The sequence below is a fragment of the Eriocheir sinensis genome, chromosome 8 (genome assembly GCF_024679095.1).
Source record: "Eriocheir sinensis breed Jianghai 21 chromosome 8, ASM2467909v1, whole genome shotgun sequence".
Taxonomy (NCBI): domain Eukaryota; kingdom Metazoa; phylum Arthropoda; class Malacostraca; order Decapoda; family Varunidae; genus Eriocheir; species Eriocheir sinensis.
In genome coordinates, this window is record NC_066516.1 from 1,205,999 (window position 1) to 1,233,362 (window position 27,364).

The following is a 27,364-nucleotide window of genomic DNA, read 5'->3' on the forward strand; positions in this document are numbered from 1 at the left end:
TGAACTGAGTGAGGGAGGGGTGTCAGCTGGGATGGGAGAGGAGGGGGAGGCAGTGGGAGAACAGTAGCCTCAGAGACGTGAGACAACGCGTACTCCATTCGTCTGGTCTGATGGATGACTAATGACTGGCCTCTTGATAATGATGCGCAAGAGGTTGATTATCGAAATTGACAAAGTGATGTTTCCTGTGATATATTTTGTTTGTTGTAACTGGAATGAATAATTAGTGGCAAGAGAATGTTCAGACGTGACTGTGCCGTGTGTCATCTTCCCTCTGCCACCGTCCTATCTACCCTGTCACTGCCAGCGCTCCCAAGGTCGCCTCATATCCACAACCTTTATCCCGCCATCATTGCCACATTAAGTGAATTATTATTTTTTTTTTTTGCACTATTTGGTGCTCAACATGTCTCTCTTGGGTGTTGTAATACTAAAAATTGTTTTCCAGCAGGTTATTGTTTTGCCATTTATTGCGCACCCAGGAGCTATTCCTGAATCTTAATTGCACAGTTTATGGGTTAATGACTGGCCTATGAGGAATTCATGTATATTTATCATAATCAGAAGGTTTTACTTTAATTTCTTCTATTATTCTGTCCTCTAACTGTTTATCAAACACCTCTTGGTATTTATTGATGAGCCTTTTTCTTTTTAGATGATCCACAGTCCAGTCAAATACCTTAAGAGCAACAAATTGATTTGAAGGGACTGAATTTATTTTATCAGGGTACCAGGGCAGTTCTACATTATAGTATCCATCTTTGAAACTTATACCTTTTTTAAATTTATCAATTTGGTCTTTATCAAAGGACACTGATTCTCGGTCGTCCTTCTTTATACATGGATTCTAACAAAAGAATGTTCGCTATCCTCCAAAATATGCTCTAATGGGTTAAAGTATGATTTGAGAGGATCCATTACTAGGTTGATCATTGTCTTAGTTTGAGAGCTGAGAGTCTTCATTGCTCTTTTTCAAGGATTTTATTAAAGATTTACTCTGGTTGTTATTCAAAAAGTTAAATGCTGTTCCCATAGGGGCAGCTTTGTTATTTAAGGCTAAACAGGAGCCACCTTCTACTTCCTTCCAGGTTACTTAAGACATGTACTGAAAAATATCAATTCCCAGCAACATTTCCCCTTTTATTGATTCATGGTTTCCTTTTTCATAGAAAGTCTCATCTAAAGGGCCAATGTTCTTAAGCTTGAAATTATTAATGACTTCATTCATTCCTGGGATTTCATAGGTTATATTCAAAGTTCTATCTACTAACAAAGGACAAAAACTAATCTCTTATTTAGTTTTATCACTGTGGACATTTGCTTGAACTCTTTTGTCTTTTGGCCTAGGTAAGTGCCTACTTTGCATTCCAAGGCCATCCTGGCATAGATCTTTAGCAGCTGTTTCAGAAATGTAAGACCTTTGGTTTCCTGAGTCTATTAAACATCTTACTTTCCTACATTTCTTTCCATTTTTTAAATTCAATGTCATAGTAGGAAGCAATATAGATGAATCAAGGCTTCTCTGAGCCAGACACAAACTTATACTGGTCTTTGGTTTGGGGTCTGAATTAATTTGCAAAGGACACAAAGGAGTTATATGTTCTTTCCTTTTGCACAGCTGACGTGCAAACTCCAACTTATTTTGTTTGCCGTAACAAGCAGATTCATCATGTCCTGAATCGGCGCACCTTATACAAAAGGACAAGTCTCTGAGTCTTTCTACTTTATCTTCATAGCTGTTGAACTTAGAGCATTTACCCAGAGAATGCCCTGTAGTATCACACAACTTGCAAGTTGATATTTTAGCCTTATTGAATGATTTAAAATTTTGCATTGTGCTCTTATTTTCTTTATCATCTCTATTTTTACCAGATGAACTTACTGATGATTATATTTATTTGAAGGCTTATTGATGGTTTTGTCAAATGTCTTTTTCTTAACCGGTGCAGGATTAAATAAGGTCTATATTGCTTCATTATAGTTAGCAAAGATGTCAGTTAAGGTTGGGTAATTGTCAGACAACCCATGTACTAACTCTCTTTTTAAAGCCACTGGTAGCTTGTTAAAAACTACGTGACTGATTAACCCATAATCTGCGCAATTAAGATTCAGGAATAGCTCCTGGGTGCGCAATAAATGGCAAAACAATAACCTGCTGGAAAACAATTTTTAGTATTACAACACCCAAGAGAGACATGTTGAGTACCAAATAGTGCAAAAAAAATAATAATAATTCACCTAATGTGGCAATGATGGCGGGATAAAGGTTGCGGATATGAGGCGACCTTGGGAGCGCTGGTAGTGACGGGGTAGATAGGACGGTGGCAAAGGGAAGATGACACACAGCACAGTCACGTCTGAACATTCTCTTGCCACTAATTATTCATTCCAGTTACAACAAACAAAATATATCACAGGAAACATCACTTTGTCAATTTCAATAATCAACCTCTTGTGCATCATTATCAAGAGGCCAGTCATTAGTCACACCAGCAATATTCTTGTCAAAGTTATGAATGTCTGGCACAAAATCTGATCCATCAGACCAGACGAATGGAGTACGCGTTGTCTCACGTCTCTGAGGCTCCTGTTCTCCCACTGCCTCCCCCTCCTCTCCCATCTCAGCTGACACCCCTCCATCACTCAGTTCATTAGCTGAGTCTTCTCTTATACCCCCACTGTCGTTTTCCTCACCTTTCTGCCACTCTGAATCATCGGACAGTGATGATGGTGTCAGTGAGTGACTAGGCTAGCTAGCAACTTTCCGCACTGTTGGAGAGGCAGCGTGTCTGTGACCTTGAGCGCCAGAAGCATGCTCATGCTTGCCATGCTTCCTCAGACCAGCTGAATCTGATGGTTGAATACAATCTGAATCACTGTCTCTTTCAAATTTGTCTACTACAATCTTTCTCTTTACCAATACTTTCTTGTTACCCCCTCCCATGCCTCCCCCTCGGTCACGACTGCAGGAGCTATATGAGACTGGTTGGCATCAGCAGATGACATAATTCTACTCTCCATGGCTGCTAAGGAGCAACTAATATGATGATGGTGACTACATGGTGCGAAAGAGGGATGATGTTGCCACACAAGGTTCATTGGAATATACTTTGGCATCGCGGGAAATATAAATGTTCACCTTGGAACATGTGTCATCTTAAGATGTCTGGCGCAGTTTATGGGTTAAGGAATGTTCAGCTGTTTCTTCTTCTTGAACAGTGGTTCTTAACCTTTTCGGAGGCGCCGAAGTCTAACGAAAACCTCTGCACAGTAGCCGAACCCCTCAATTATGGGAAAAAAAAAAAAAAAAAAAAAAAAAAAAAAAAAAAAACCATACAAGTGGGAGAAAAATTGCTACAGCGTTCAAGAGTACAGAAGCCCCCCGCCGTTCATGGGTATTTGGTTCCACGAGATTCCCGTGATCCGTGAATCCGCGATCGACGAGACTATAATCAAATAGGGAAAATAGGGTTTCGTTCTACCATCTTGATCGAAAAAAAAGAAGAAAAAAAAAAGGGATTTCTGAGGCATTTCTAAGCATTGTTATATAGTTTTACACATCTGAAGACGTTGAGGAACGCTTGGAGGCTATGATAAACTAAAAAAGGCTGTATAAACTCCACTGTAAAGCACTGCCGCCTTCACTCGCACGTGGTAAATAAACAAACTGTCTTCTTCTTCTTCTTGTAACCTGTTCTGCTTTGTATCGCTTTTAGGATGTTCACTTCTTTCTTCTATCACTTCCTGTTTGGTAAGTTTCAACAATTGTTCTGTCTGTGTTTTTCTTACCCCGACCTTTTCTTTCAGCTGACGTCTCTCTTCCAGCTTCGAAGGTAAACACTAAATGCACAACGTTTGAGCTGGGCGCTACAGACCGCGTACACGAGTTTTCATCCGCGTTCGGCAGGGGGTATCGCAATTACCCTACCCGCGTATAAGCGAATCCATACGGCGGGGGGCGTCTGTATATTAATTTTGGATAATACAAAGAATGGATTCCATTTTAATTCATAAAAATCTGAAAGAAAATTTGCTTAGAATTCAATTGCAAAATTGCATTGTTTTTCGGGAGGGTCTTCACCGAACCCGAGACTGGCTCGCTGAACCCCTGGGCTTTGGTTGAACCACTGTTTTAGAAGATCAACATCATGAGCCTTTAACTCATGCAGATAAGACCTCATTTCATGCCCCACATTTTGAGTGCCTGTCAGGTAGAGCCACCTCAGTGTTGCGTCTGCTCGTCTAGCAATCAAAACTGTGTTCGATGCTCGTGCGTAAGACGAGGCCAACCCTGTGTGAACTGTAAGAGAGGTGGAAACTGTTGAAACCCAAACCCTTGAGAGCAGAATGTGGAAAATGGTGAGCAACCACAAGTGGTGCTGGGTGGGCAGGCCAATGAAGGCGTCGGAGATGATCAGGTGGAGGGGGTGCAGGTGACGAGAGACAAGGGCAGGGTGACCAAGGTGAGGACGCCTCACGCGAGCTTCGCTTCTGGCTCGAGGAGACAGAGGAGTGGGAGCGAGACGTTTACAATCAGGTAGTAACATTTTCTCACGGTAGCATATTTGAGGTCCCGAGATGTAACGGCACCAAAACGCTAATAGAGTAGAAAACCTTCCTCATTAGAGCGTATAACAACTCAACGTAAATCGCTCCCTACGCCCTAAAGATTATGGCCATACTGCTGAACCTCTTATGCCAACGGACTCACAAAAAGTCAAAATTATCTGAGGACGCGAAGGCGGTACAAAGAATAATGGAGCTGCGGAGGAAAGGGGACGTCCGAAAGCTACTTGACGAGGCTAAAACACTGCAGGAGAGACTACGCAGAGGTAACATTTACAAGAATGACAGTAACGACAGGGCTAGAAACTTTGCTGACAAGACAAGACAAGGCAAAGTGGCCATGGCAACTAGGTCACTGGCACTAGAAGATGAGGCAGCGGGGGCCCTGTCCATGACAGAAGAGACACGCCAGATCCTTAAGGACAAGCATCCAGATGCTAGACCTGCACGCCCAGAAATGAGGTTTCTAGGAAACTACACCCCCAGCATCAAGTTGTCTTTGACCATAGCAGCGGTGAGGTGATCTGGAGGCATGCCCTTCACATTCAAGGAGCAGCTGGACCATCAGGCTTGGATGCCAAGAGGTGGAAACACCTCCTCAGTAAGAACATCTTTGGTAATCCATCTGTGGATCTCTGCGATGCAATAGCCGCCCTAGCAAGAAAATTGGTGTCAGAAAATTGCCAATACCTCGAGCCTTTGACGGCCTGCCAGCTCATCCCGCAGGATAAAAAACCAGGCTGTCGCCCCATTGGGATAGGGGAAGTGCTCAGGAGGATCATAGGCAAGGCTGTCATGGAGGTGATGAAGGACGATATGAGGAAGGCTGGGTGTGAAGCTGCCATCCACGCCGGCAGGAAAATGTTTGAAGACCCAGAATCAAGGCGGTGCTGATGATGGACACTGCTAATGCATTCAACATTATCAGTAGGGAAACAGCACTGCGCAACATCAAAATCAAGTGCCCTATCTTTGCCCAGTATATTGAAAATACATACAAGGAACCTGCCAGACTGTTCATCAGCAGTCATAATGACCAACGACTTGGAGACCCGGAGGTCATACAATCCTCAGAGGGCACCACCCAGAGCGACCCAGTGGCTATGGCAATGTATGCCTTGGGAATGATGAGGCTGCAGGACATCATCCGCCATGAAAACACCAACGCAAACAGGTGGCGTATGCAGATGACCTCACCGGGGTAAGAAAATCTGCAGACCTCACGAAATGGTGGGACCTCATCAATGAACATGGCCCTAAAATAGGGTACCGCCCCAATGCCACTAAGTCTGTGGTGATGGTGAAACCAAAGGCATACAATCAGGCCAAAACCACATTCCAGGGCAGTAACGTGAAGCTGTCAGTGACCGGTGAAAGACACCTCAAGGCAGTCACTGGAAAAGCTGAATACAGAATCAAGCATGTGAAAACAGCTGTAAAACATTGGGAGTCCGAATTGCAGAGGCTGAGCGAGATCACCAAAACAGAACCGCAGGCAGCCTACACAGCATTTACGTACGGTGTCAAGCAGAAATGGAACTACCTCATGAGGACAGTTCCTGATGTTGCTCTGTTATTGAAACCTCTGGAAGATACCATCAGAAACACCTTCATACCTGCGATAGCAAATGGTAGATGCCTCAGCGACCAGAAGAGGTTACTGGAGTTGCCGCCAAGAAGGGGTGGGCTCGGCATCACAATCCCGCAAAATCTGGCAGAGTCTAAATTCGAGAACTCACTCCGAATTACAGCCTCTTTGACCACATACATTATCAACCAAAACGAAAGGGGAGAAGACAACTTTTAGGAAATTAGGTCAATAAGGAATGAAATCTCCATGAACCGAGAAGGAGAACAGAGAGACACTCTGAGTGACCTAATGAAAGAACTCCCGGAAGACACAAAAAGAAGGACGGATACAGCACAGGAAGTGGGCGCAACGAAATGGCTAACTACACTACCTATCAGGGCAAAAGGCTTCAACTTAAACAAGAAAGAGTTCACAGATGCCATTGCCCTGAGGTATGGCTGGCCAATGGATGGGCTCCCAAACATGTGTGCCTGTGGCTCACCCTTCAACCAAGTGCAAATGCAAGACAGGAGGCTTCATCTGCATGAGACATGAAGTGAGAGACGCGACAGCTCAGATGCTGAAAGAAGTCTGTCACGGCGTGACCGTGGAGCCCATGCTGCATCCTCTGCAAGGCGAACACCTCACCAGACCCACCACAAATGGTTCAAACAAGGCACGAGTGGATGTTAGTGCCAGAGGGTTTTGGACTCGTGGACAGAGGGCGTACTTTGGCATAAGGATTTTTGATCCCATGGCCCACTGCCATAGAGACCTGACCCTCAATGCAGCCCACAGAAGAAATGAGCAAGAGAAAAACAGAGCGTACAAGGAAAGAATACAGAATATGGACCAGGACTCCTTCACCCCACTAGTATTCACGGAGTTGGGAGGGATGGGACCAAGGGTGCAGAGCTTCTGCGCAAGGCTCGCGAGAACGTGTATACAGTAGTGCATGATGAAACAAAGCTAGTGCAGGTTCACCATGCCAAGTAGAGACCACTGAATGTGGTTTCAACTCGGCAAAAGATGACGATGCATAAATATTTTTCCAAAATTTTCCCATTATGTTAGAATTCCAAACTGATTTTTTTAATGAATATTTCTTTGCCTTGCCAAGCTGTATCAAATTTCAAGTAATAGATTGCTGAGTTTTAAGGATTTTACTGCATGTATAAATGAATGTAGCACTAATGAAGTTATGGCTGCTGCTGCCACATGGGGAAAAAAAAAAAAAAAAAAAAAAAAAAAAAAAAAAAAAAAAAAAACCAAACAGTATATGGTCTTATGTTGTCCATTTCTATTTGCAGATGCTCACATTATGAGATTTGCTCATATCATATAAAGCAAACACATGAAGTATATAAGAATACCAACTTGCAGTGCTGTATTGCCCTAAGTGCTTCTTCTTGCTGTTGCCTTAAAAGATTTTCTTCATCCTTCAATTTTTCCTTCTGAATTTGATAATATTTTACAGCCTCCTCCTCATGCTGAATATGGATCTTGTTCAGGTGCTGCAAATATGTCTCCTGCTTTTCCAATGTTTTTCTCTGTAAGAAAAAAAATATATATATATAAAACAAAAAAATATATAGAATTCTTTATTCACCTATCATCCATATATCTATATAATATTATCTCTCTCTCTCTCTCTCTCTCTCTCTCTCTCTCTCTCTCTCTCTCTCTCTCTCTCTCTCTCTCTCTCTCTCTCTCTCTCTCTCTATATATATATATATAAATAAAACTATCTATTTATCTATCTATATCTATCTATCTATCTATCTATCTATCTATCTATATCTATATCTATATCTATATATATATATATATATATATATATATATATATATATATATATTGTCCCTCAAATAGTACGGTTTCGGTTTTATACGGATTGTCATGGAAGAACTTTTTTAGGACTTTTAAATTTCCTGCTCGTTGCACCGTAGGCGTGGCGTGAGTGGCAACACTGTTTTACCAAAACACCTGCTTAAAGCACCCCAAAGCATTCGCAAAAGGTGTTCACCTTGCAGAAGAATTCAGATTTAGAAGAAGTTACGTTTTGGGATGAGTTACGTTGCGGTAGGGAGAGCATACCACGTGAATGAGAGCAGTGTTTGCTTTATCTATCATAGTGTAAAAGAAATTCTTGCCGTAGTAACTGCCAGTGCTCCAGGAGTGCTGCAAGAGTACAGATAAAGGCCATCCTTTTACTAAGCCTCGTTGTTGCTATGGTAACAGCGTCTCACTCACAGCAAAATGGGGTACGCTGATCTTCCTGATGCAATGGAAGCACTTAAGTGTTTGTTTGGGCCGCCATATTTGCTGATGATGTCATAACAGCACAGAGGCGTTCCACCTTTCAAAGCCGGGAGCGGAGCGGACGTGCCGAGTTTGCAACTTGTGCTGCCGTGTCACGCGTCTGAGAGCACTCGGGACGTACTGAGAGTCCCTATTGCCTCTCTCAAACGCAGCCCAGGAGTGTTTCTACGAGGGGCACTAATTTTATACTGATTTTTGAATAGTACGGGGGTCCTGAGTCCCTAACTCCCGTGCTATTTGAGGGACGACTGTATATATATATATATATATATATATATATATATATATATATATATATATATATATATATATATATATATATATATATATATATATATATATATATATATATATATGTAAATAGTCTGAGCTTTCTTCATTTGTGTGTTCAACCTTTTTCAATATTGCATATGATGTAAATTTTTGTACCACATAGCGGGGCAGTGTACATAAAATGATCCTTGCAAAAATCATTTTTTTACCAGAGGTCACGGGTTACTATATTGGACACTTCATTTATCCTCATTTTCAAACTTATAATGAAAATTTTCGAAAAATGTTCATCAGTAAAAATGTCTTAGAAGCAGATCTAGTTTCATGGTCTATGATCAAAAACTTGAATTTTTAAGTATTTCTATGAGTGCCCTGTAAAGGGTTAATTTCGATTTATATCAAGATTTTTTTTTACTGATTTAAATCATGATTTTTTTATACTCTGACTTAAATCAATTTAAATCACATAATCAACCCCTTCCTGGCAGCAGGGCAGATGTATGTACTACCCCCCAAAAAATCGTCTCTGTATAGACGCTGTCGACTTTCATCCATACGTGTATATATAGATTCCCCGCAAGTGGGCATTCCAGGTTGACGTCTATATATAGACTCTGCCGCAAAACTGAACAAACATTTGAATCTATATATAGATGTTATTTAAGTTTGATTGGTTATATGTATATTGATATATTTATATGAAGGTCTAGATTCTGTATCAGTGTAATCACTGGCAGTAGATGAGTCAGAATCATCAAAAACATCCAAAAAATCAGCATCTATATCCTCAGCTGCCAAAGAAGTCATTTCTTCCGTCTTAAGAGGTCTCTTTCTCCTTGACATGATACTAATAATAAAATAAAATAGGAAAAAAATGCATAAATTCCCAGTGTTAGCTGATGTGCATAGCACATCCACCACCGACAAAGCACAAGCGGTGACTGTCCTTGAGAGGCAATGTCGGTAAGTGTCTGGGGGTTTGAGATGCCAAATAACGATTTATTTTGTTAATTTTGTCAGTAGTAAGGAATCATCTATATAATAGACCATGCTACAATCTAGTGTGGGCAAATGAGAGCAAACGTCTATATATAGACACGCCGACAAAAAAGTTCCAATTTCGAAACGTCTATATATAGATCCTCCACCGGGAAGGGGTTAAAATCAAAACAACCCTGCCTATAGCTCAAAAGTTTTCACACTTTGTGGTTGAAACTGCAGCGTGTGTGTGTGCTGTTATGGTATTTTTGCCTCTACAACCAATAGTTGTAAAGGTTGGATTTGACAGGTATGATGATGTGTAAATGGATGTGGGTGAGTCAGGTGTAATTTACTAGAGGGGGGGTGGGACAGTCGGGGGGAGGCGGTGGTTGAGTGGTTAGCGTGCCAGCGCCGCATCCGGGAGCTCCAGGAGGGACGCGGGTTCGAATCCTGGCCGCCGCACGGCTGTGATTTTTCAGTCACCGTCGAGTGGCCTAAGACTACCCACATGCTGCCCCGAAGACCACCTATCAACCCGTACTCTAGATATCCTCTCCAAAGAGAGGCTCAAAGATAAGCTCCGGGAGGTAGCATGAGCCAAAACAGGATAGCGCCACTATAAACACTCGCCTGTGCCAGAACGGGCTGGGCCGACCATCAGGCCCACCAGGGAAAAGCCTAACTGCAATAGGCTACGACACACACACACACAAAAAAAAAAAATCACTGCTGTGCCACAGTAACATCCAAATGAAGACCTCAGAACAATGATCACATGCATCTTCCTAACTACTTTGAGGTGAGCATTAAAATAATTTTCTTGATCCTATAATGATTTATATTACTTCAGCTAAAAAAAGATAAGTGATATGAGGGGTTTAAATGGGAGAAGTGGGTTAAAGTCCTGAAGTAGCACTGCCAATAATCCCTTTTATGCATGGCTGTGACAAGGATGCAAGTTTAATCAAAATATCATAAAGAAGGCAGCAAACAAATGCAATCCAAGTTGCACTCTCCCACAAAAAAGAATCCAAATATTATTCTATAAACTAAGTATCTATCTTAATTTGCTGTTACTGTCAAAAACATTATCTTGGAAATGATTATTAGCAAGATCCAATTATACAAAAATAAAATAGTCCTACCTAAAGTAGCTATTGATGATGACACACACACTTCAATACACAATAAATACCTACCTGTACTTCTTGTTTATATTCTTTCTCCAGGGATAACCTCTTCAACAGATGATGAAGTTTAAATTGTTCGTGAGCCTTGCGAGCAATCTCTAGGGCACTGGGTCTGTCTGAATAAAGGTGTCCTTGCTCACTTGTTGCTTCCACATTATAAAAGCTGTAAATATAAGTTTTATGAATATGCAAGTTGGCATATATATATATATATATATATATATATATATATATATATATATATATATATATATATATATATATATATATATATATATATATATATATATATAAAGAATGATGAGAATGATCTGAGAAAGAACAAAAAAGTAAAAGATGGCCAAGTTTAGCATTCTTCACAGTAATTCCTTACATTTATCACACACCACTATATGTAGTTCTTCCTGTTATGGAAATTTATGGTATTCCTTTCAGATATGAATATTGAAATTACACTCTCAGTTTTTAGTAACAATGACTATCACACCTTTGAATTCTGATTTCAACTGTCAGAAGCAGGTTCAGTGAAAAAACAGCCTTGAGCCTTCAGGTCTTTCTTCATGTCCCTTAGCTACCTAAGAACTCAAAGATTATTTTTTTGTTTTTAGTCTGGACCTTGGTAGACCACTCCATGTGCACTGTCAAATAAGATAGGAGTTTGTATATACAAGTTGAGAATCCATTATCCAAAATCTGAACGTGTTGCGGATTTCTGATTTTGTCGGATTTTGGAAAATGCAGGCCCTTTTGACATTTTCAACAATATCTTTACACCACAGAGCACACAACACGCGGTAATCACAATGAGTAACGAGCGAAGGTGTTAATGTGACAACTGCTGACAACAAACTAACACATAACAGCACCAGAGTTGCCTGGTTGTGGACTGTGTTCCTGCCCAATCCCATCCCAAAAGCTGCCCAAAACCTGCGGTGGTGGTGGGCAGATGTTTTTACGCCTACCGTGTCAATGCAGCAGTAGGTTTTTCCGCCCAATTGGGCAGAAAAACGCGGACCTAGCAACCCTGAGCAGCACACAACAGCTGTATGTGGTGGAACCTTCCCATCACTTTGTAGAATTTTCCATTTGAGACACCTCATGTCAGCATTCAAAAACTTTCGGATTTTGGAAGTTTTCAATTTTTGGAATTTCGGATAAAGGATTCTCAACTTGTATTAGGGACTGCTTTTTTTCCTCAATAGAACAGTGTATCATGCAAACTTTTTGATCAACAAATGAGTGATTTTGATTAAAAGCACCCCCAGTGTTAAGTCCCCAAGTGTTTTATTAGAGCCCAAGGGCCTGAAGCTCTGTGACCTCTGTGGGAAAAAAAAAAAAAAAAAAAAAAAAAAAAAAAAAAAAAAAACAGGAGAGGTCCTTAAAGTGGTCATGCAGTGAGTGAGTGAATCTTGAACCTTAACCTTCCCAATATAGTGACCCTTCAAAATACCATCAGCAATGTGAACAAGGTTTGCTTTACAATTCAAACATCAAAAAATACCTGAACTCAAAATTAGATAATTGTAACCTTTAATTACCAAATACAAAGACATTCAATCCTTTGATGACTCCCAATACAGAAAATAACCATATCCTATAATCTGATAGGATGTCATGCACTTTACATGATTGTGAAACCACTCATCACATTGATCAATACTTAACCCTTTCATTGCTAAACGCTCACAGTGAGTGTTAGGGTGGTTTGCTGGTGGGTGCTGACAAGCTGCTACAGCAAGAGCTCCAGCCGGTATCTCCAGCATGTGAGTGTTTTTTTTCACAACACAGGATTACCATTTGGGTGGTTCTGGGTTCTCAAATTGGAATAAAATCAGCAAAATTTGAGCTGATAATCATAAAGTAGAGTAACCAGTTGTGATGTGTATATGTCCAATATTTCGACATTTTGCATATTTTCACCAGCTTCACCTGACTGAAATTTTTCTTTTGTAAATAATATTGCATTTATTAATTCTTGCCAGAAACCCCCCAGCACAAGGAGAGGAGAGATGTCGATTTTTCAAAAAAAGCTGATCATCCCTCATCCCTAGCGTAAGTGTTAACATTCAACCATAACTTATAGATCTGGGCCTCCTTGGGCCTTCTTTTGTTTTTTTTTTTAGCTGTGATGAATAGTTTTTTGAGATACAGAGGTTAAAAGAGATCCCCTTCCCCCGCTGGGATGCAAAAATTGTGTAGTGAAAGAACAGACAGGTGGGTAATCAGATCAATAGATGGTACTGGCTATACATGTGTGTTCACAAAAAGTCCACACAAAATTCAATAATGTTTTATTCTAGCCTTGTGACTATCTCTTTTTACATACCACAAATTGAGCTGTGAGTTTTGATTATGGTTGTTTTTATTGTTTACTTCATTTAATATATTTTTGTTTTTTATTTTATAGCACTAAGCACTAAATTATGGTATATGGTATGAGATGCTAAAGTATTAAAAAACTTTTGTGGACACTACCGCCATGTGCATCCTTTGTTGACATGTATGTAATGTATCACAGTCTTTGAATGTTTCAGTTAATCTTTTAAATGTAATGTTTTTGAATTGCTGGACAAGTTTGGTCCAGTCAATGTCTTTTTCCCTTTACTGTTGGTGTGCATGTTGCCTTTGTGTGTTTTTGTCTGTGTTCCCTCTTTCCTGTCTATGTGTGTGTGATGGGTGTAGTCTCTTTCTTCCTGTTTCTTTCTTTTACGCATAAACTTCTTTGAGTTTTTTGATTTTTGACTTGAAGAGTTGAGTTTGTGTTGAGTCAACACAGTCTGCCAGTCAATAGTCAATCCCAATTCAATTAATTATTCATTTGAATTCAATTAATTATTACTACTTGAGAGAGAACAGGAGAGACACAGTAGGTATTATTGTATTCGGTCTCATTCACGTCCTGTCTTTCTCTTTCTTCATTTCTCATCTTCAGCAGACTCAGTAAAGTGCATCCCATGTATACCACATATATAAAATTATTATTATCTATAATGATTTTTGAAAGTTAGTGGTGGTTGGTGTGGGGCGGGCGCGTTGCTGATTGTGTTGTTGTGTCAGGCATAGTATTTACGGTTTCTGATGCCTACTTTTGCCATGAAACATCAGAAATCTACTCTTTTAGCGATAACTAAAAATTTAGGGTAGGATGTGAAAATATAATCATGGAATACGACAATCTGGCAACGTTGGCCTCAGGGCACAATGGGGGGGGCTGGGAGGGAGAGCATAACACCCAGGGGGTCGAATTCAAATCAGGCCAAAAATTACCAGAAAAAAGTAGTTTTGTCCGGAATAGAGAGACAGGTGAAAGACTGAAAATTTACCATATTATGTGTGTGGAAGAACAATAATTTAACCCAGGAGGCGGTGGCTGAACGGAGAGCGAGACAGCCCTGTGTTCGGGAGGATGTGAGTTCAATCCCCGACCGGTGCCACCAAGTTGGGATTTTTCAGCCGCCGCCGAGTGGCTTAAAACTACCCACATGCTGTCCAGAAGACCACCTATCAACCCGGACTCTAGATTCTAGGATTAAAGATGAGCTCCGGGAGGGCAGCATGAGCCAATGCAAGATGGCGCCACTATAAACACTCGCCTGCGCCAGAACAGGCTGGGCCGACCATCGGGACCCACCGGGAAGAAGCCTTGGACCAAGCATCAGGAGAACCACTGAGAAGAAGCCTACCGGTGCAATAGGCCAAGACTAAAAAAAAAAAAAAAAAAAAAAAAAAAAAAAGGTCAAGCCAGTATGATCTTAACCCCTTAATGATGATGATGCCACTGGTGTCATATATGTAGTTCTATCAGACGTGGGCAACTAACATGATGCCAGCACTGGAGACCGAGAAGCTATCCGGAATTTGCAGGGCGCTCTTAACTACTATCCATATCAAAACCTATGACATACCGTTTTTCGCAAATATCTTTCAAACGAAGACTCGGATCAGCATGGTGCTTTGGCACAGATTGTTTCACACACTCCGCTAATTTTTGACACTATTGTCCATTGCCAGATACGGTTAATTATGGCGTTTACTCTTGGCTGTGATGGCAAAACCTGCGTGAGCAACTTACACATTTGAACAGGTGAGGTGTGACGTATTTGTGACGTGTATCCACCAATTACCTCCACCCCTGGCTTTCTCTCTCTCTCTCTCTCTCTCTCCCTCTCTCCCTCTCTCTCTCTCTCTCTCTCTCTCTCTCTCTCTCTCTCTCTCTCTCTCTCTCTCTCTCTCTCTCTGTACATGAGATGTGAAGCTATGCACAAATATGACTTGTCTATAATGGTGGATAACTCAAAAGTGTATTCTAAGTATGGTAGGATGTTTTATGCACACGACCCTAATTCCTGTTCTAGCATAACTGGATGTTACTTAAGTGCTGTATGAGGTTTGTTTAGCAATTATACACCCATGGAAAGTTGTACAAGTATATGACCCTCCTTCCCACAGGTTACATTGAACGTATGATGGGATGAAGTACATAGCTGACGCTTGATCATTTATAGGAAACTGCATAAGAGAGGGAAAGGAATAAGGGTGGAATTGAAGCGGGAATTCATTGCAGAGTAAAAGCATGAAACGAAATTGAAGAAATATATGAATAATTTATTCTGATGTTAGGAAAAGACTGCCATACGATATGGATTCATGTAGATATGTTAAAAAGTCATAGCATACAAAAATAGACAGTGAGTATAAGATGGGTGGATTAATAATGTAAATAACTGACCACATGTTACTTTAATATTCATCACCATCGACAAACAGGTCATCCTCGTCATCACTGTTGGTGCTGATGCAGACGGCATATAATTTCTATTTATCTGCCATTAATTCAAGTCACACGTGTGCATGGATTCATATCTTGTGTACAGCGCAAGTGTGTGTGTGTGTGTGTGTGTGTGTGTGTGTGTGGGGGGAGAGAGAGAGAGAGAGAGAGAGAGAGAGAGAGAGAGAGAGAGAGAGAGAGAGAGAGAGAGGATGTATGAGAGAGTATGGGGGAGAAAGAGGGCAGGGGGGGAGAAGGAGGAGGGTAGAAGGGAGGGATGGGAGTAGGGGAAGCCAGGGGTGGAGGTAGTTGGTGGATACACGTCACAAATACGTCACGCCTCACCTGTTCAAATGTGTAAGTGGCTCATGCAGGTTTTGCCATCACAGTCAAGAGTAAACGCCATAATTAACCGCATCTGGCGCTGGACAATAGCATCAAAAATTAGCGGAGTGTGTGAAACAATCTGTGCCAAAGCACCATGCTGATCTGAGTCTTCATTTGAAAGATATTTGCGAAAAACTGTATATAATAGGGGCTGATATGGATAGTAGGTCTCTGTCGATGCTAGGTGACTAACTGGCTTCTGTCCCTTACCACCACTCGGTGCTAAAAAGTCTATAATTCCTGCCTACGCATCATGGTGTCTGCAGAGCGATTATGTTCCCTCAGCCGTCCTGTTTCGGCAGTCTTCCTGTAGTTTCTGCTCGTTGTGTGCGTGCTGAGTGTAGTCGTGACACCTCCAATGATATACGTGATGTTCTAGATGAGCTAATACCTTGTTCACAGGAGTGCTCAAAGGAATGGGAAGCGGGAATTGGATTTTTGGGGGGAATCGTGGAATTCCAGCTGAACGGTCTGTCCAAATCATAATCTGACTTCACAGTTGAGTTATACGGATGATCTTCTACAACTTTTATTCAATGAGATTCATTCCAGAATGAAAAAATAACAAAAATTTACAAAAAATATTTTTTTGAGTTTCACTGCAACTTTGCATCTCTGTAGGCAGTAAATTTCCATGTAAAAGATTATAAACTATATTTTTCACACTCCATCATGATAAAATGAGCAACTTTTCTTCAAGAAATTTTCCTGTATGTCGAACCAGTAAAAAGTTGGAATTTTTGGGAAACATGGAATTCCAGGCAAACAGTGAGTTCAAATCATAATCTGATTTCACTGTTGAGTTATACGGATGATTTTCTACAACTTTTATTCAATGAGATTCATTCCAGAATGAAAAAACTACAAAAATTTACATAAATTATATTTCGAGTTTCTCTGAAACTTTGGCTCTCTGTAGGCAGTAAATTTCCGGGTCAAAGATTATAAACTATATTTCACAGACTCTATTGTGATGAAATGAGCAACTTTTTTTCAATAAATTTTCCCGTATGTCGCACCAATAAAAAGTTGGAATTTTGGGGGAATCATGGAAATCCAGCCAAACAGTCAGTCCAAATAAAAATCTGATTTTGCAGTAGAGTTATAAGGATGCTTTCCTACTACTTTTATTCAATGAGATTCATTCAAGAATGAAAAAAATGCAAAAAATTTACAATTTTTTTTTTTGAGATTCACTGCAACTTTGGCTCTCTGTAGGCAGTAAATATCCAGGTCAAAGATTATAAACTATATTTCACTTACTTCATTGTGATAAAATGAGCAACTTTTGTTCAATAATTTTTTTCTGTACGACGCACCAGTAAAAAGTTGGAATTTTTTGGGAATCATGGAATTCCCGCCAAATGCGACAACCTACATAGAAAGAAACGGATTTCACAGCAGGGTGCATCAGAAAATTTTCTATAAACCAATCTTTTATGACTTTCTCAGTTTCAAAGTTCATTTTCCGCTGACATTTGCGTTCAAGAGGGACCTCCCGAAAAAAACTTTTGCGGTCAAAGGGAGTTAAGTAGTATAATTTATTATTTACAACATAAATAGTGCACCCATTGCAGGTTTATCTCCCAGCCCTCAGATGACAGGTAGAGAAGGGCACGCTGGATGGCATGAAGGAGCTGGTAGCAGACAATGTAAACACAGCTGGGAAGCGGCAGCCTTGTGATTGGCCCAGCTCGCAATAAAACTCTGTGATTGGTTGTTGACTCTGATGACGTCATTGCAAGTCCCCTGCCAATCAGTTGCCTTTCCATCATAGCAAGATATCAACAACCTTGCTGTGCCTCATTTCTACATCCCGAGTTTAGCAAGGGGAGGCGGTGGCTGAACGGATAGAGAGACGGCTCCGCGTTCAGGAGGACATGAGTTCAATCCCTGACCGGTGCCACCAAGCTGGGATTTTTCAGCCGCCGTCGAGTGGCTTAAAACTACCCACATGCTGTCCAGAAGACCACCTATCAACCCGGACTCTAGATTCTAGGATCAAAGATGAGCTCCGGGAGGGCAGCATGAGCCAATGCAAGATGGCGCCACTATAAACACTCGCCTGTGCCAGAACGGGCTGGGCCGACCATTAGGATCCACCGGGAAGAAGCCTACCGGCGCAATCGGCCAAGACGTAAAAAAAAAAAAAAAAAAAAAAAAAAGAGTTGTGGAGTAACAACATTGTTAGTAATAGCAAGTTTTTTTGAGCAATGTTTTCTCTGCATCTCTAGACAAGGCAGGAATATGGTGATCACTGGACTGAGCATTGTAAACATCTGTGAATGGCCGTTTCTCCAGACAAGGGAAATTTCCATTTTCTGGACTTTTGTGGTTTCCGAACAAGTAGTCATCCCTATTTTTTTTTTTCTACATCAGATACAGCTCAAGGGCAACAAAAAGGGGGAAAAAAAGATAAAAAAGAAAAGAAAACGCTACTTGCCGCTCCCACAAAAGTAAAAAGTAATGAGTAGCCAAAAGAGAGGTCAATTTTGGGTGGAGAGGTGTCTTGATACACTCTTCTTGAAAGAGGTCAAGTCATAGGCAGGAGGAAATACAGACGAAGGAAGGCTGTTCCAGAGTTTACCAGTGAAGGGGATGAAAGAATGGAGATGCTGGTTAACTCTTGCATAAGGGGTTGGATAGTATAAGGATGAGCATGAGTAGAAAGAGCAGTCAGCATGAAAATATTGATAGAAGATAGAGTGGGAATTGAATGTGAAAAAGAATGCAAAATAATTTTGAATGGTGAAGAAATGGAGGAGGTCAATGAGTTTAAGTACCTTGGATCAGTTATGTGTAAGCATGGTGGTATGGAGGGAGAGATAAGAGAAAGGGCATTGCAAGGAAGAAGGGTGGTAGGGTCTTTGGGACGAATCATGAATGGCAGAAGTGTGAGCATGGAGGTAAAGAGGGTTTTGAGAAATACAATAATAGTACCAACCCTCACATATGCAAGTGAAACGTGGGTCTGGAATGAAAGTCAGAGGTCTAGAGTGCAGCCAGTGGAAATAAGTTATTTGAGGAGTGCTTGTGGTGTGAGTAGAATGGATGGAATGAGTTATGAAAGTGTGTACGAGCATTTTGGTGATGATGATGATGAGAAGATAGAAAGAGAGGCAACATGGTGTAATTTAAGAGGTAGGAGGCTGTCAGTAAGAGGAGGATAGCTGATGAGACAAAGAGCCTTAGACTCCACTCTGTCCAAGAGAGCTGTGTGAGTGGAGCCCCCCCTCACGTGAGATGCATACTCCATACGAGGGCAGACAGGGCCCCTATATATGGAAAGCATTTGTGCGGGGGAGAAGAATTGGCGGAGACGATACAGAACGCCCAACCTCGAGGAAGCTGATTTAGTAAGAGAGGAGATGTGAAGTTTCCAGTTGAGCTTTTGAGCTAAGTATAAACCAAGAATATTTAGTATTGAAGAAGGTGACAGCGGAGTGTTGTCGAAGAATAGGGGAGAGGTGTTTGGAAGATTGTGTCGAGTTGATAGGTGGAGAAATTGGGTTTTTGAGGCATTGAAGGACACAAGGTTCCTTTTACCCCAATCGGAGATGATAGCAAGGTCTGAGGTTAAGCATTTTGCAGCCTCCAGTCTGTAGTCTTGTAATTCCTGTTGAGAGGGTCTTCTGTTGAAAGAGGTTGAATAATGCACAGTGGAGTCATCAGCATATGAGTGGAAAGGACAGTTTGTTATGGAAAGAAGATCATTGATGAATAACAGGAAGAGAGTGGGTGATGGGACAGAGCCCTGTGGAACACCACTGTTGATAGGTTTAGGGGAAGAACAGTGACCGTCTACCACAGCAAAGATAGAAAGGCCGGAAAGGAAACTGGAGATAAAGGAACATAATTACACAGAATTACATAGATAACCAGACCACACAGGCTGTAAAGACCAAACTAGGTGGTCTGTCCTAAACCTAAGTGATAATTGTTATGCGGCCACCATGACGTTGAAACTGACCTAGTGAACATATAGATGGAGGAGATAGCGGTCAAGATTATTCTTAAACGATGCAATCGAGTTACACTGCACCACTGATGGTGGTAATCTGTTCCAATCTCTAACGACAGCATTAGTGAAGAAGAATTTTGTGCAATCTGTCTACATTTGAGTTTAGCGCCATTATTTCTTGTTCGCGTCGAATCATCCATCACAAACAGCTTGGTCGGATCCACGTTGGTAAAACCGTTAAGTATTTTAAAGCACTCGATCAGATTTCCTGTTAGGCAGCGTTTTTCAAGAGAAAATAGGTTTAGATCTGACAGGCTTTCCTTGTAGGGTTTGTTTCGTAATGAAGGAATCATCTTGATTGCTCTACGCTGAACACCTTCTAATTTAGCAATGTCTTTCGCTTGGTGGGGAGACCAAAACTGCACAGCATACTCCAAATGAGGTCTAACGAAACTATTATACAGAGGTAGTATAACATCTTTATTCTTGAATGAAAAATTTATCTTATTCAAACCCATAACCCTGTTTGCTTTTTTAACGGACTCGTTGCACTGCTGGGAAAACTTGAGGTTAGACACGACTGTGACGCCAAGATCTTTGACCGAGTGAACGCTTTTAATTTTAACGCCACACATTTCATAGTTCTTCTTTATATTTCTAGATCCAACCTGCAGAATCTGACTCTTGTTTATATTAAAAGGCATTTCCCATTTTACTGACCAATCTGATATTTTACGCAAATCGTCTTGTAGACTTCGCCTGTCACATTTTGTAAGTACCGCACTGCCGATTTTCATGTCGTCCGCAAATTTACTAATCAAGTTATTGAGACCAAGGTCAATGTTGTTGATGTAAATGATGAAGAGAACGGGTCCCAGGACACAGCCTTGGGGGACACCACTGGTGACTAGCATCCATTCAGAGGTCACTCCATTTATTACAACTCTTTGCTTTCTATTGCTTAGCCAGTGCTTGATCCATTCGTGAAGCTTACCCCCGATGCCTATTTCCTTGATTTTATGAAGCAACTTGTAGTGTGGAATTTTATCAGAAAGAGGGATAGAATCCGAAAGAAGGCAGTTTAGAAAGCAAAGACTTGTGCCAGACTCTACTGAAAGCTTTCGATATGTCTAGCGCAACAGAGAAAGTTTCACCGAAACAGCTAAGAGAGGATGACCAGGAGTCAGTTAACCCTTTCATGGCTAAACGCTCGCAGCGAGCATTAGGTGCATTTGCTGGTGGTGCTAAACACTCGCTGCGAGCTCCAGCCACATTCAAATCTCCCATGTATGAGAGTGTTCCAACAATATTTCTCACAACACAGCATTGCCAATTGAGTGGGTTCTCCACTAAATTTGGTGGAAAATCATGTCAGCCCAGCGCGGAAAATCTACGGACGAGCAATTGGTGGATGTTGTTGTCCAATTAATATAGCGACATTTTGCATAGTTTCACCTATCACAAGACTGATATTTTGACCAAATAGTTGTAAATTTTGCAGTTGGCAGTACTGCCCTGCCAGCACCCCATCATCAAGAGATCTACAGTAGTTGCCATACGGCTGACCGTCGCACACATATAAATGTACGTCTTCACAGGCAACACCCCCTGAATGAGCCTGTACTTTCGCAGGTGAGGCTTACATTACCGAATCATATAGATCTTGGCCTCCTCTTTACAATAGTGTTTTTGTTTTTAGCTGTGATGAATAGTTTTTGAGATACAGAGGTTAAAAGAGCGAGCACTAGCGTCACTTGCTGGTGGTGGGTGCTAAAAGCTTGCTGCGAGTGCCAGTCGCACTCACAGCAAAAAACACCCCCTGAACGTGCCTGTATGTTCGCAGGAGAGGCTTACATAACCGAATCTTATAGATTTTGGCCTCCTCTTTCCAATGGTGTTTTTATTTTGTAGCTGTAATGAATACTTTTTGAGATACAGCGGTTAAAAGAGATCCCCTTCCCCTGCTGGGGTGCCCGAGCGCGCCTGAGGGGATAGTCTCGTTGCGAGTGCTTAGCAATGAAAGGGTCAAGAGAGCGAAAAGATCACCCGCAGAATGCCCCTTGCGGAACCCATACTGGCGATCAGATAGAAGGTCAGAAGTGGATAGGTGCTTTTAAGTCTTACGGTTAAGGATTGATTCAAAAGCTTTAGATAGGCAGGAAAGTAAAGCTATAGGGCGGTAGTTTGAGGGATTGGAGTGGTCACTCTTCTTAGGCACAGGCTGTATGAAGGCATACTTTCAGCAGGAAGGAAAGGTAGATGTTGACAGGCAGAGGCGAAAGAGTTTGACCAGGCAGGGTGTTAGCACGGAGGCACAGTTTTTAAGTACAATAGGAGGCATTCCATCAGGTCCATAAGCCTTCTGAGAGTTGAGGCCAGAGAGGGCATAGAAAGCATCACTCTTAAAAATCTTAATAACAGGCATAAGGGAGTCAGAGTGGGGATGAGTAGAAGGAATATGCCCAGAATCACCCATAGTGGAGTTGTTACAGAAAGTTTGAGCGAAGAGTTCAGCCTTAGAGATAAATGAGACGGCGGTGCTGCCGTCAGGGTTAAGGAGAGGAGGGAAAGAGGAAGATTTGAAATTGGAGGATATTTTGGGCTAGGTACCAGAAGTCATGGGAAGAATTAGAAAAAGCAAGGTTTTGACATTTTCTATTTATGAAAGATGTTTTGGTAAGTCGAAGAATAGAATTGGCACGATTCTGGGCTGAAATATAAAGATCATGGTCAGCAGGAGTGCGAAGGCTCTTGTACCGTTTGTGAGCTGCCTATCTATCTTTGACAGGACGAGAGCAAGCATGATTAAACCAAGGCTTTTTAGCATGAGGAGTAGAGAAAGTACATGGAATGTATGCCTCCATTCCAGAGACAATCACCTCTGTAATGCGCTAGGCGCATACCATCTCTATCCAAGAAGCAGAAGTCATTCCACGGGAAATCGGAAAAGGACATCCTCAGGTTGTCCCACGGAGCTGAAGCAAAATGCCAGAAGCATCGCCTCTTCGGTGGGTCCAGAGGATGTACAGGAGCGATAGGACAGGATACAGAAATAAAGTTGTGATCAGAGGAGCCCAAAGGAGACAACAGATTGACAGAGTAAGCAGAAGGGTTAGAGGTAAGGAAGAGGTCTAGTATGTTGGGCCTGTCTCCAAGACGGTCGGGAATACGTGTAAGGTGCTGAACCAACTGCTCTAGGTCGTTGAAGAGAGCAAAGTTGTAGGCTTGTTCACCAGGATGGTCAGTGAAAGAGGATGAAAACCAAAGCTGGTGGTGAACATTGAAATCTCCCAAAATGGAGATTTCAGCAAAAGGAGAGTGGGTCAAGATGTGCTCCACTTTAGAGTTCAAGTAGTCAAAGAATTTTACATAGTTAGTTGAGTTAGGTGAGAGATAAACAGCACAGATGTATTTAGTTAGAGTGACAATGAAGTCTTAGCCAGATGGTGGAAAATTCTGAAGAGTCAAGGTCGTGGGCACGAGAGCAAGTGAAGTCGTCGCGCACATAGGCGCAACATCCAGCTTTGGATTGAAATTTAGGACAGAGATATTAGGAGGGAACAGAGTAGAGATTGCTGTCAATAGCCTGGGAAGTCTAGTATATATCATTGCTGAGTGCTGAATGAATGTGAGCCTATATCTACCTATTGAACAGTCCCATACTGAACTTGAACTTGACCTTAAAGATAGGAGTCACCATTGGCTGTATTTTGCTTTCTATGATCTCTTGTCTAATTTGAAATGATATTAGATGGGTATTATTTTTGAAGGTGTGATTATTTTTAAATCTGGTCTTAAAGTAAGTCCTTTACACACATGATGCTGAAATAGGCAAAACTGAAACTGCAAAAAGTTACTAAACAAAGAGTAAAGTGTCCCAGTTGCTAATTGATAGCCAATATGTTCTATTTGTCAATGTAATTTAAAAAAAAAAAGAAAACAGTGAAAGGGTTGAACAGTCAGTCTTGCAAAGAATTATTTTCAACAATGTGCAACTGCAATTCATTTACCTTTGCTGAAGAAAATCTGTTGACTCAGTGTCTTTGCGACCACTTGGTTGGCACTCTTCATTGATTTCAGTTTCAGACACAAAAGAGTACTGCTGTGAAAAGTCTACTTTACTCAGGTCTCCCACATCTTTTAAGCCATTTCTGTTATAGTCTGAATCCTGAAATAAATAAGTTTCATTAGATTATTACACAGGAGGGTGTCAACAAAATATAAAGAGTAGCTACTAAAAGAATCTTATGTCATACACTTAAACCACCCTAAAAGAATCAGCCACAGTAATGATCTGACTCCTTTCATGGTAATGTGTGTGTACAAAACAATAAGATAAGCAGAAGTAACATATGGATACTGTATAATATTGGGGTGAAATACAGTCAAACCTCAACATCTGCAGGGTTTAAATAACAGAGACAGCTGCTGATGTTGAAAATCAGCAGATATCTGCTGGCCCCTTCAAAAGCTTTTTCCAATGTTTCATGGCTTGACACACACACATCTCATGTCATACAATGAAAAGGGAGGAAGAAAAACAATGAAAAATAAAAGGTTGAAAAATGTAAGGATGAACCAAAATTGTTCTATAAATACATTAAGAGTACATAAAATAAGAGTGAATAATTTTTTTTAGGCATTCAATAATGAGTCTGAATTTGAACCCATGGCGATAAGAGAAAGAACACTTAAAAATTTGGAAAACAAAGCTGTGGAGAGAAATGACTCATTAAACCTCAAGAAGTCACTGGATGGCAGAAAGGCAATGGGACCAGATGATATATTGGGCCAAGTATGAAAGGAATGTAGTGAAGAACTGATAGAACCAATTTATGACAAAAAAATTCCTCGATTAGGACTGGTGCAGTACAGGGTTGCTAACTTTTTTTTTAAATCATTTTTTTTATTTAAACTATATTTTTTTAAATAATTTTTTTTATTAGTGAATATAATTAAATATATGTAAACCTCTATTCTCTACATTAGTTTAAAATACATGGAGTATTCTTTTATCATATTCTATTATCATGGTTGGTTGTTTGACTGACCAGCCAGACAGCCACTGGACAGCACCACTTCACAACTGTCTAGTCTCTTAACATTCTAACCAGATCATGTCATGTTTTGGACATGTACTGACTGAAATTGCACAAAGAAAAATGAATGCAGCTTCAAATGGAAGTATCATAAAAGGTTGTGGATGATTCATGTGTGTATGTGTGGTGATTCTTTAAAACATAGAGGTGTATATATTTCAAATATTTCATTTACTGGCACTTCCTAATTTTGGTGCTTTTTGTTCCTATTAATAACTTTTACTGATTGTCGATCAACCTGGACCAGGGTTGGAAAAAAATCATGAAAAAAAAAAAAAAAGATTTAATTCAATTTTTTTTATTTAAATAAAAAAAAAATTCATTTAATTTTTTTATTTTTTTATGGCATTAATCCTTGCTCGTTTCCACTGATTATTTGTTTCAGTCTTATGAGGCCATTTTCTTGTATTAAACTTGGCCAATGTTAAATAAAACCATAGTTTAATATACATTACCCAAGATGAGTTTTTCACATAAAAATCACAAGTAAAACTAATAATTTATTTTTTTATGCTTTTTAATATTTTTCTTGTAAGAGATGGCAATGATTCACCGGTGCCTGACTTGCTGCAGGACCAGTACAGGATCAGTACAGGACAAGAAGACTTGATACTTTTCCTGTACAACTGCCTCATATGTTCTTCCTTCTTCCTTAAATATATATATATATATATATATATATATATATATATATATATATATATATATATATATATATATATATATATATATATACAGGTAACTCGATTTACGCGAGTATTGCGTTCTTGGAGAGGTCGCGAAAATCAAAAACAATGTAAATCACACAAGAGGTAGGTTTCTGTCGAAAAATAAATACCGTATTTTTCAGCGTATAGCGTACACCTTTTTCTCAAAAAAATGCCTGAAAGTTTAGCCCTGCGCCTTGTACTCCGAGTGTACAAATTTTTAATGATTTTTTTCTTCTTTGGGGCGTTTTTAAAGGTCTGTTTTTTGTCTTATCCAATAACAACGGCAAACTTTCCTTTATCATTGTATATAGTCCTTCATAGTCCGTAGCTGTCTTATAATATGTTACCATAGAATACAGGGCGATCTAATAACTACTATACAAAATTGAAATCGATGGAAGATTGCCCATGCCTTGCTGTTATTCCGTTTTTCCGTCGGGCGCCATTTGTATGATCTTGATCTTGATGTCACAGGTGGCTTGATTGTATAACTAAGGAGCAGTACAAGCTACATAAAAAATCATATTGGAAAAAAATATCCATGTGTTCATTATTAATTATTAATATTAGTGAGAATAATGGGGTAAATATGATATCAGAAACTGTACATCACGAGTCTTGTACGAGGAGATATTTCGCGCAATACCAGCCAGGCCGCCATTTGCATTGTTTACAAACCACACAACCACACCCATACAACAAACAGCTGCATGGCGCGTGTCACCAGAAACGTGTGAATTGTGTCTTGCCTAGTTCTCTGTCATAACCTACGAGTGATGGTGGGAATAATATGCTTATTCACTTCATTCAGTGGAGAGAGAGAGAGAGAGAGAGAGAGAGAGAGAGAGAGAGAATATCCACATCACCGAGATACGTATCCACTCAGGCACTCAGTCTCAGCCTCACTCGTGTGAGGAAGAAATGAGGGACACCATGAGTGGCTAGCTAGTATTGGTACCGGTACCGAGCAGTCTGGTACCGGTACTGTACCATATAGCTAGTACCGTTAGTACCGGTAACTGCTCACCCCTATTGTTGAGCAGCGTGGCAGCGTGGGTACTGTATTGTTCTTCAAGTGGCGCGCGGGAAGAACTGAGCTCTGCTGTGTGGCCGCGGCGCTACGTGAGTCCAGTTGCGTGAGACATCTGGTGGCCACTCCATAAAATATCGCGTATAAGTGGAAAAAACGTGTAAATAATTTTTTTTTTTTGGATTTTGGACCCCGCGTTATTTAAAAAACGCGTAAACCAAACTCGCGTAAATCGAGAGTTACCTGTACCCCTAAAAAGCTAGAGAGCTGGGGAGCGAAGCCAGCCGCCGCTAGATAGCTCTGGACACTGTCCTCCAAACTTTAAAAAATTCCTCCTCTATAAGTTCCTTGGGCTTTACTATGCGGAGGTGGACGGGATGCTCAGGCAAGATTTAAATTTTTTTGGTGTCTGATGTAATTTTTCACTCCTGCAGGGCCAGGGTACAACGGCCCTGTATTATGATCACCCTTGCTGCTTACATATCGAAATAAAAGTTTAGTTTTCTT

The 27,364-nt window shown here is 40.7% G+C and overlaps 1 protein-coding gene across 3 annotated transcripts in view; it reads right to left on the minus strand.

The window, feature by feature from the left end:
• The window catches only part of LOC126995365 (trichohyalin-like), a 71,762-nt gene that overhangs the window by 41,520 nt on the left and 2,878 nt on the right, over positions 1-27,364 (minus strand). For 2 of the 3 annotated variants that reach the window (XM_050854856.1, XM_050854854.1), the window contains exons 2-4: positions 24,029-24,186; positions 10,912-11,065; positions 7,514-7,686 (exon numbers count right to left, since the gene is read on the minus strand). Coding sequence is in view for 1 of the 3 variants with exons in the window: in XM_050854854.1 (XP_050710811.1) it covers positions 7,514-7,686; positions 10,912-11,065; positions 24,029-24,186 (485 nt within the window). In the remaining 2 variants the exon portion in view is untranslated. Of the gene's footprint in view, positions 1-7,513; positions 7,687-10,911; positions 11,066-24,028; positions 24,187-26,854; positions 26,923-27,364 lie in introns of those variants that run through there. The other variant, XM_050854855.1, reaches the window with a different exon arrangement.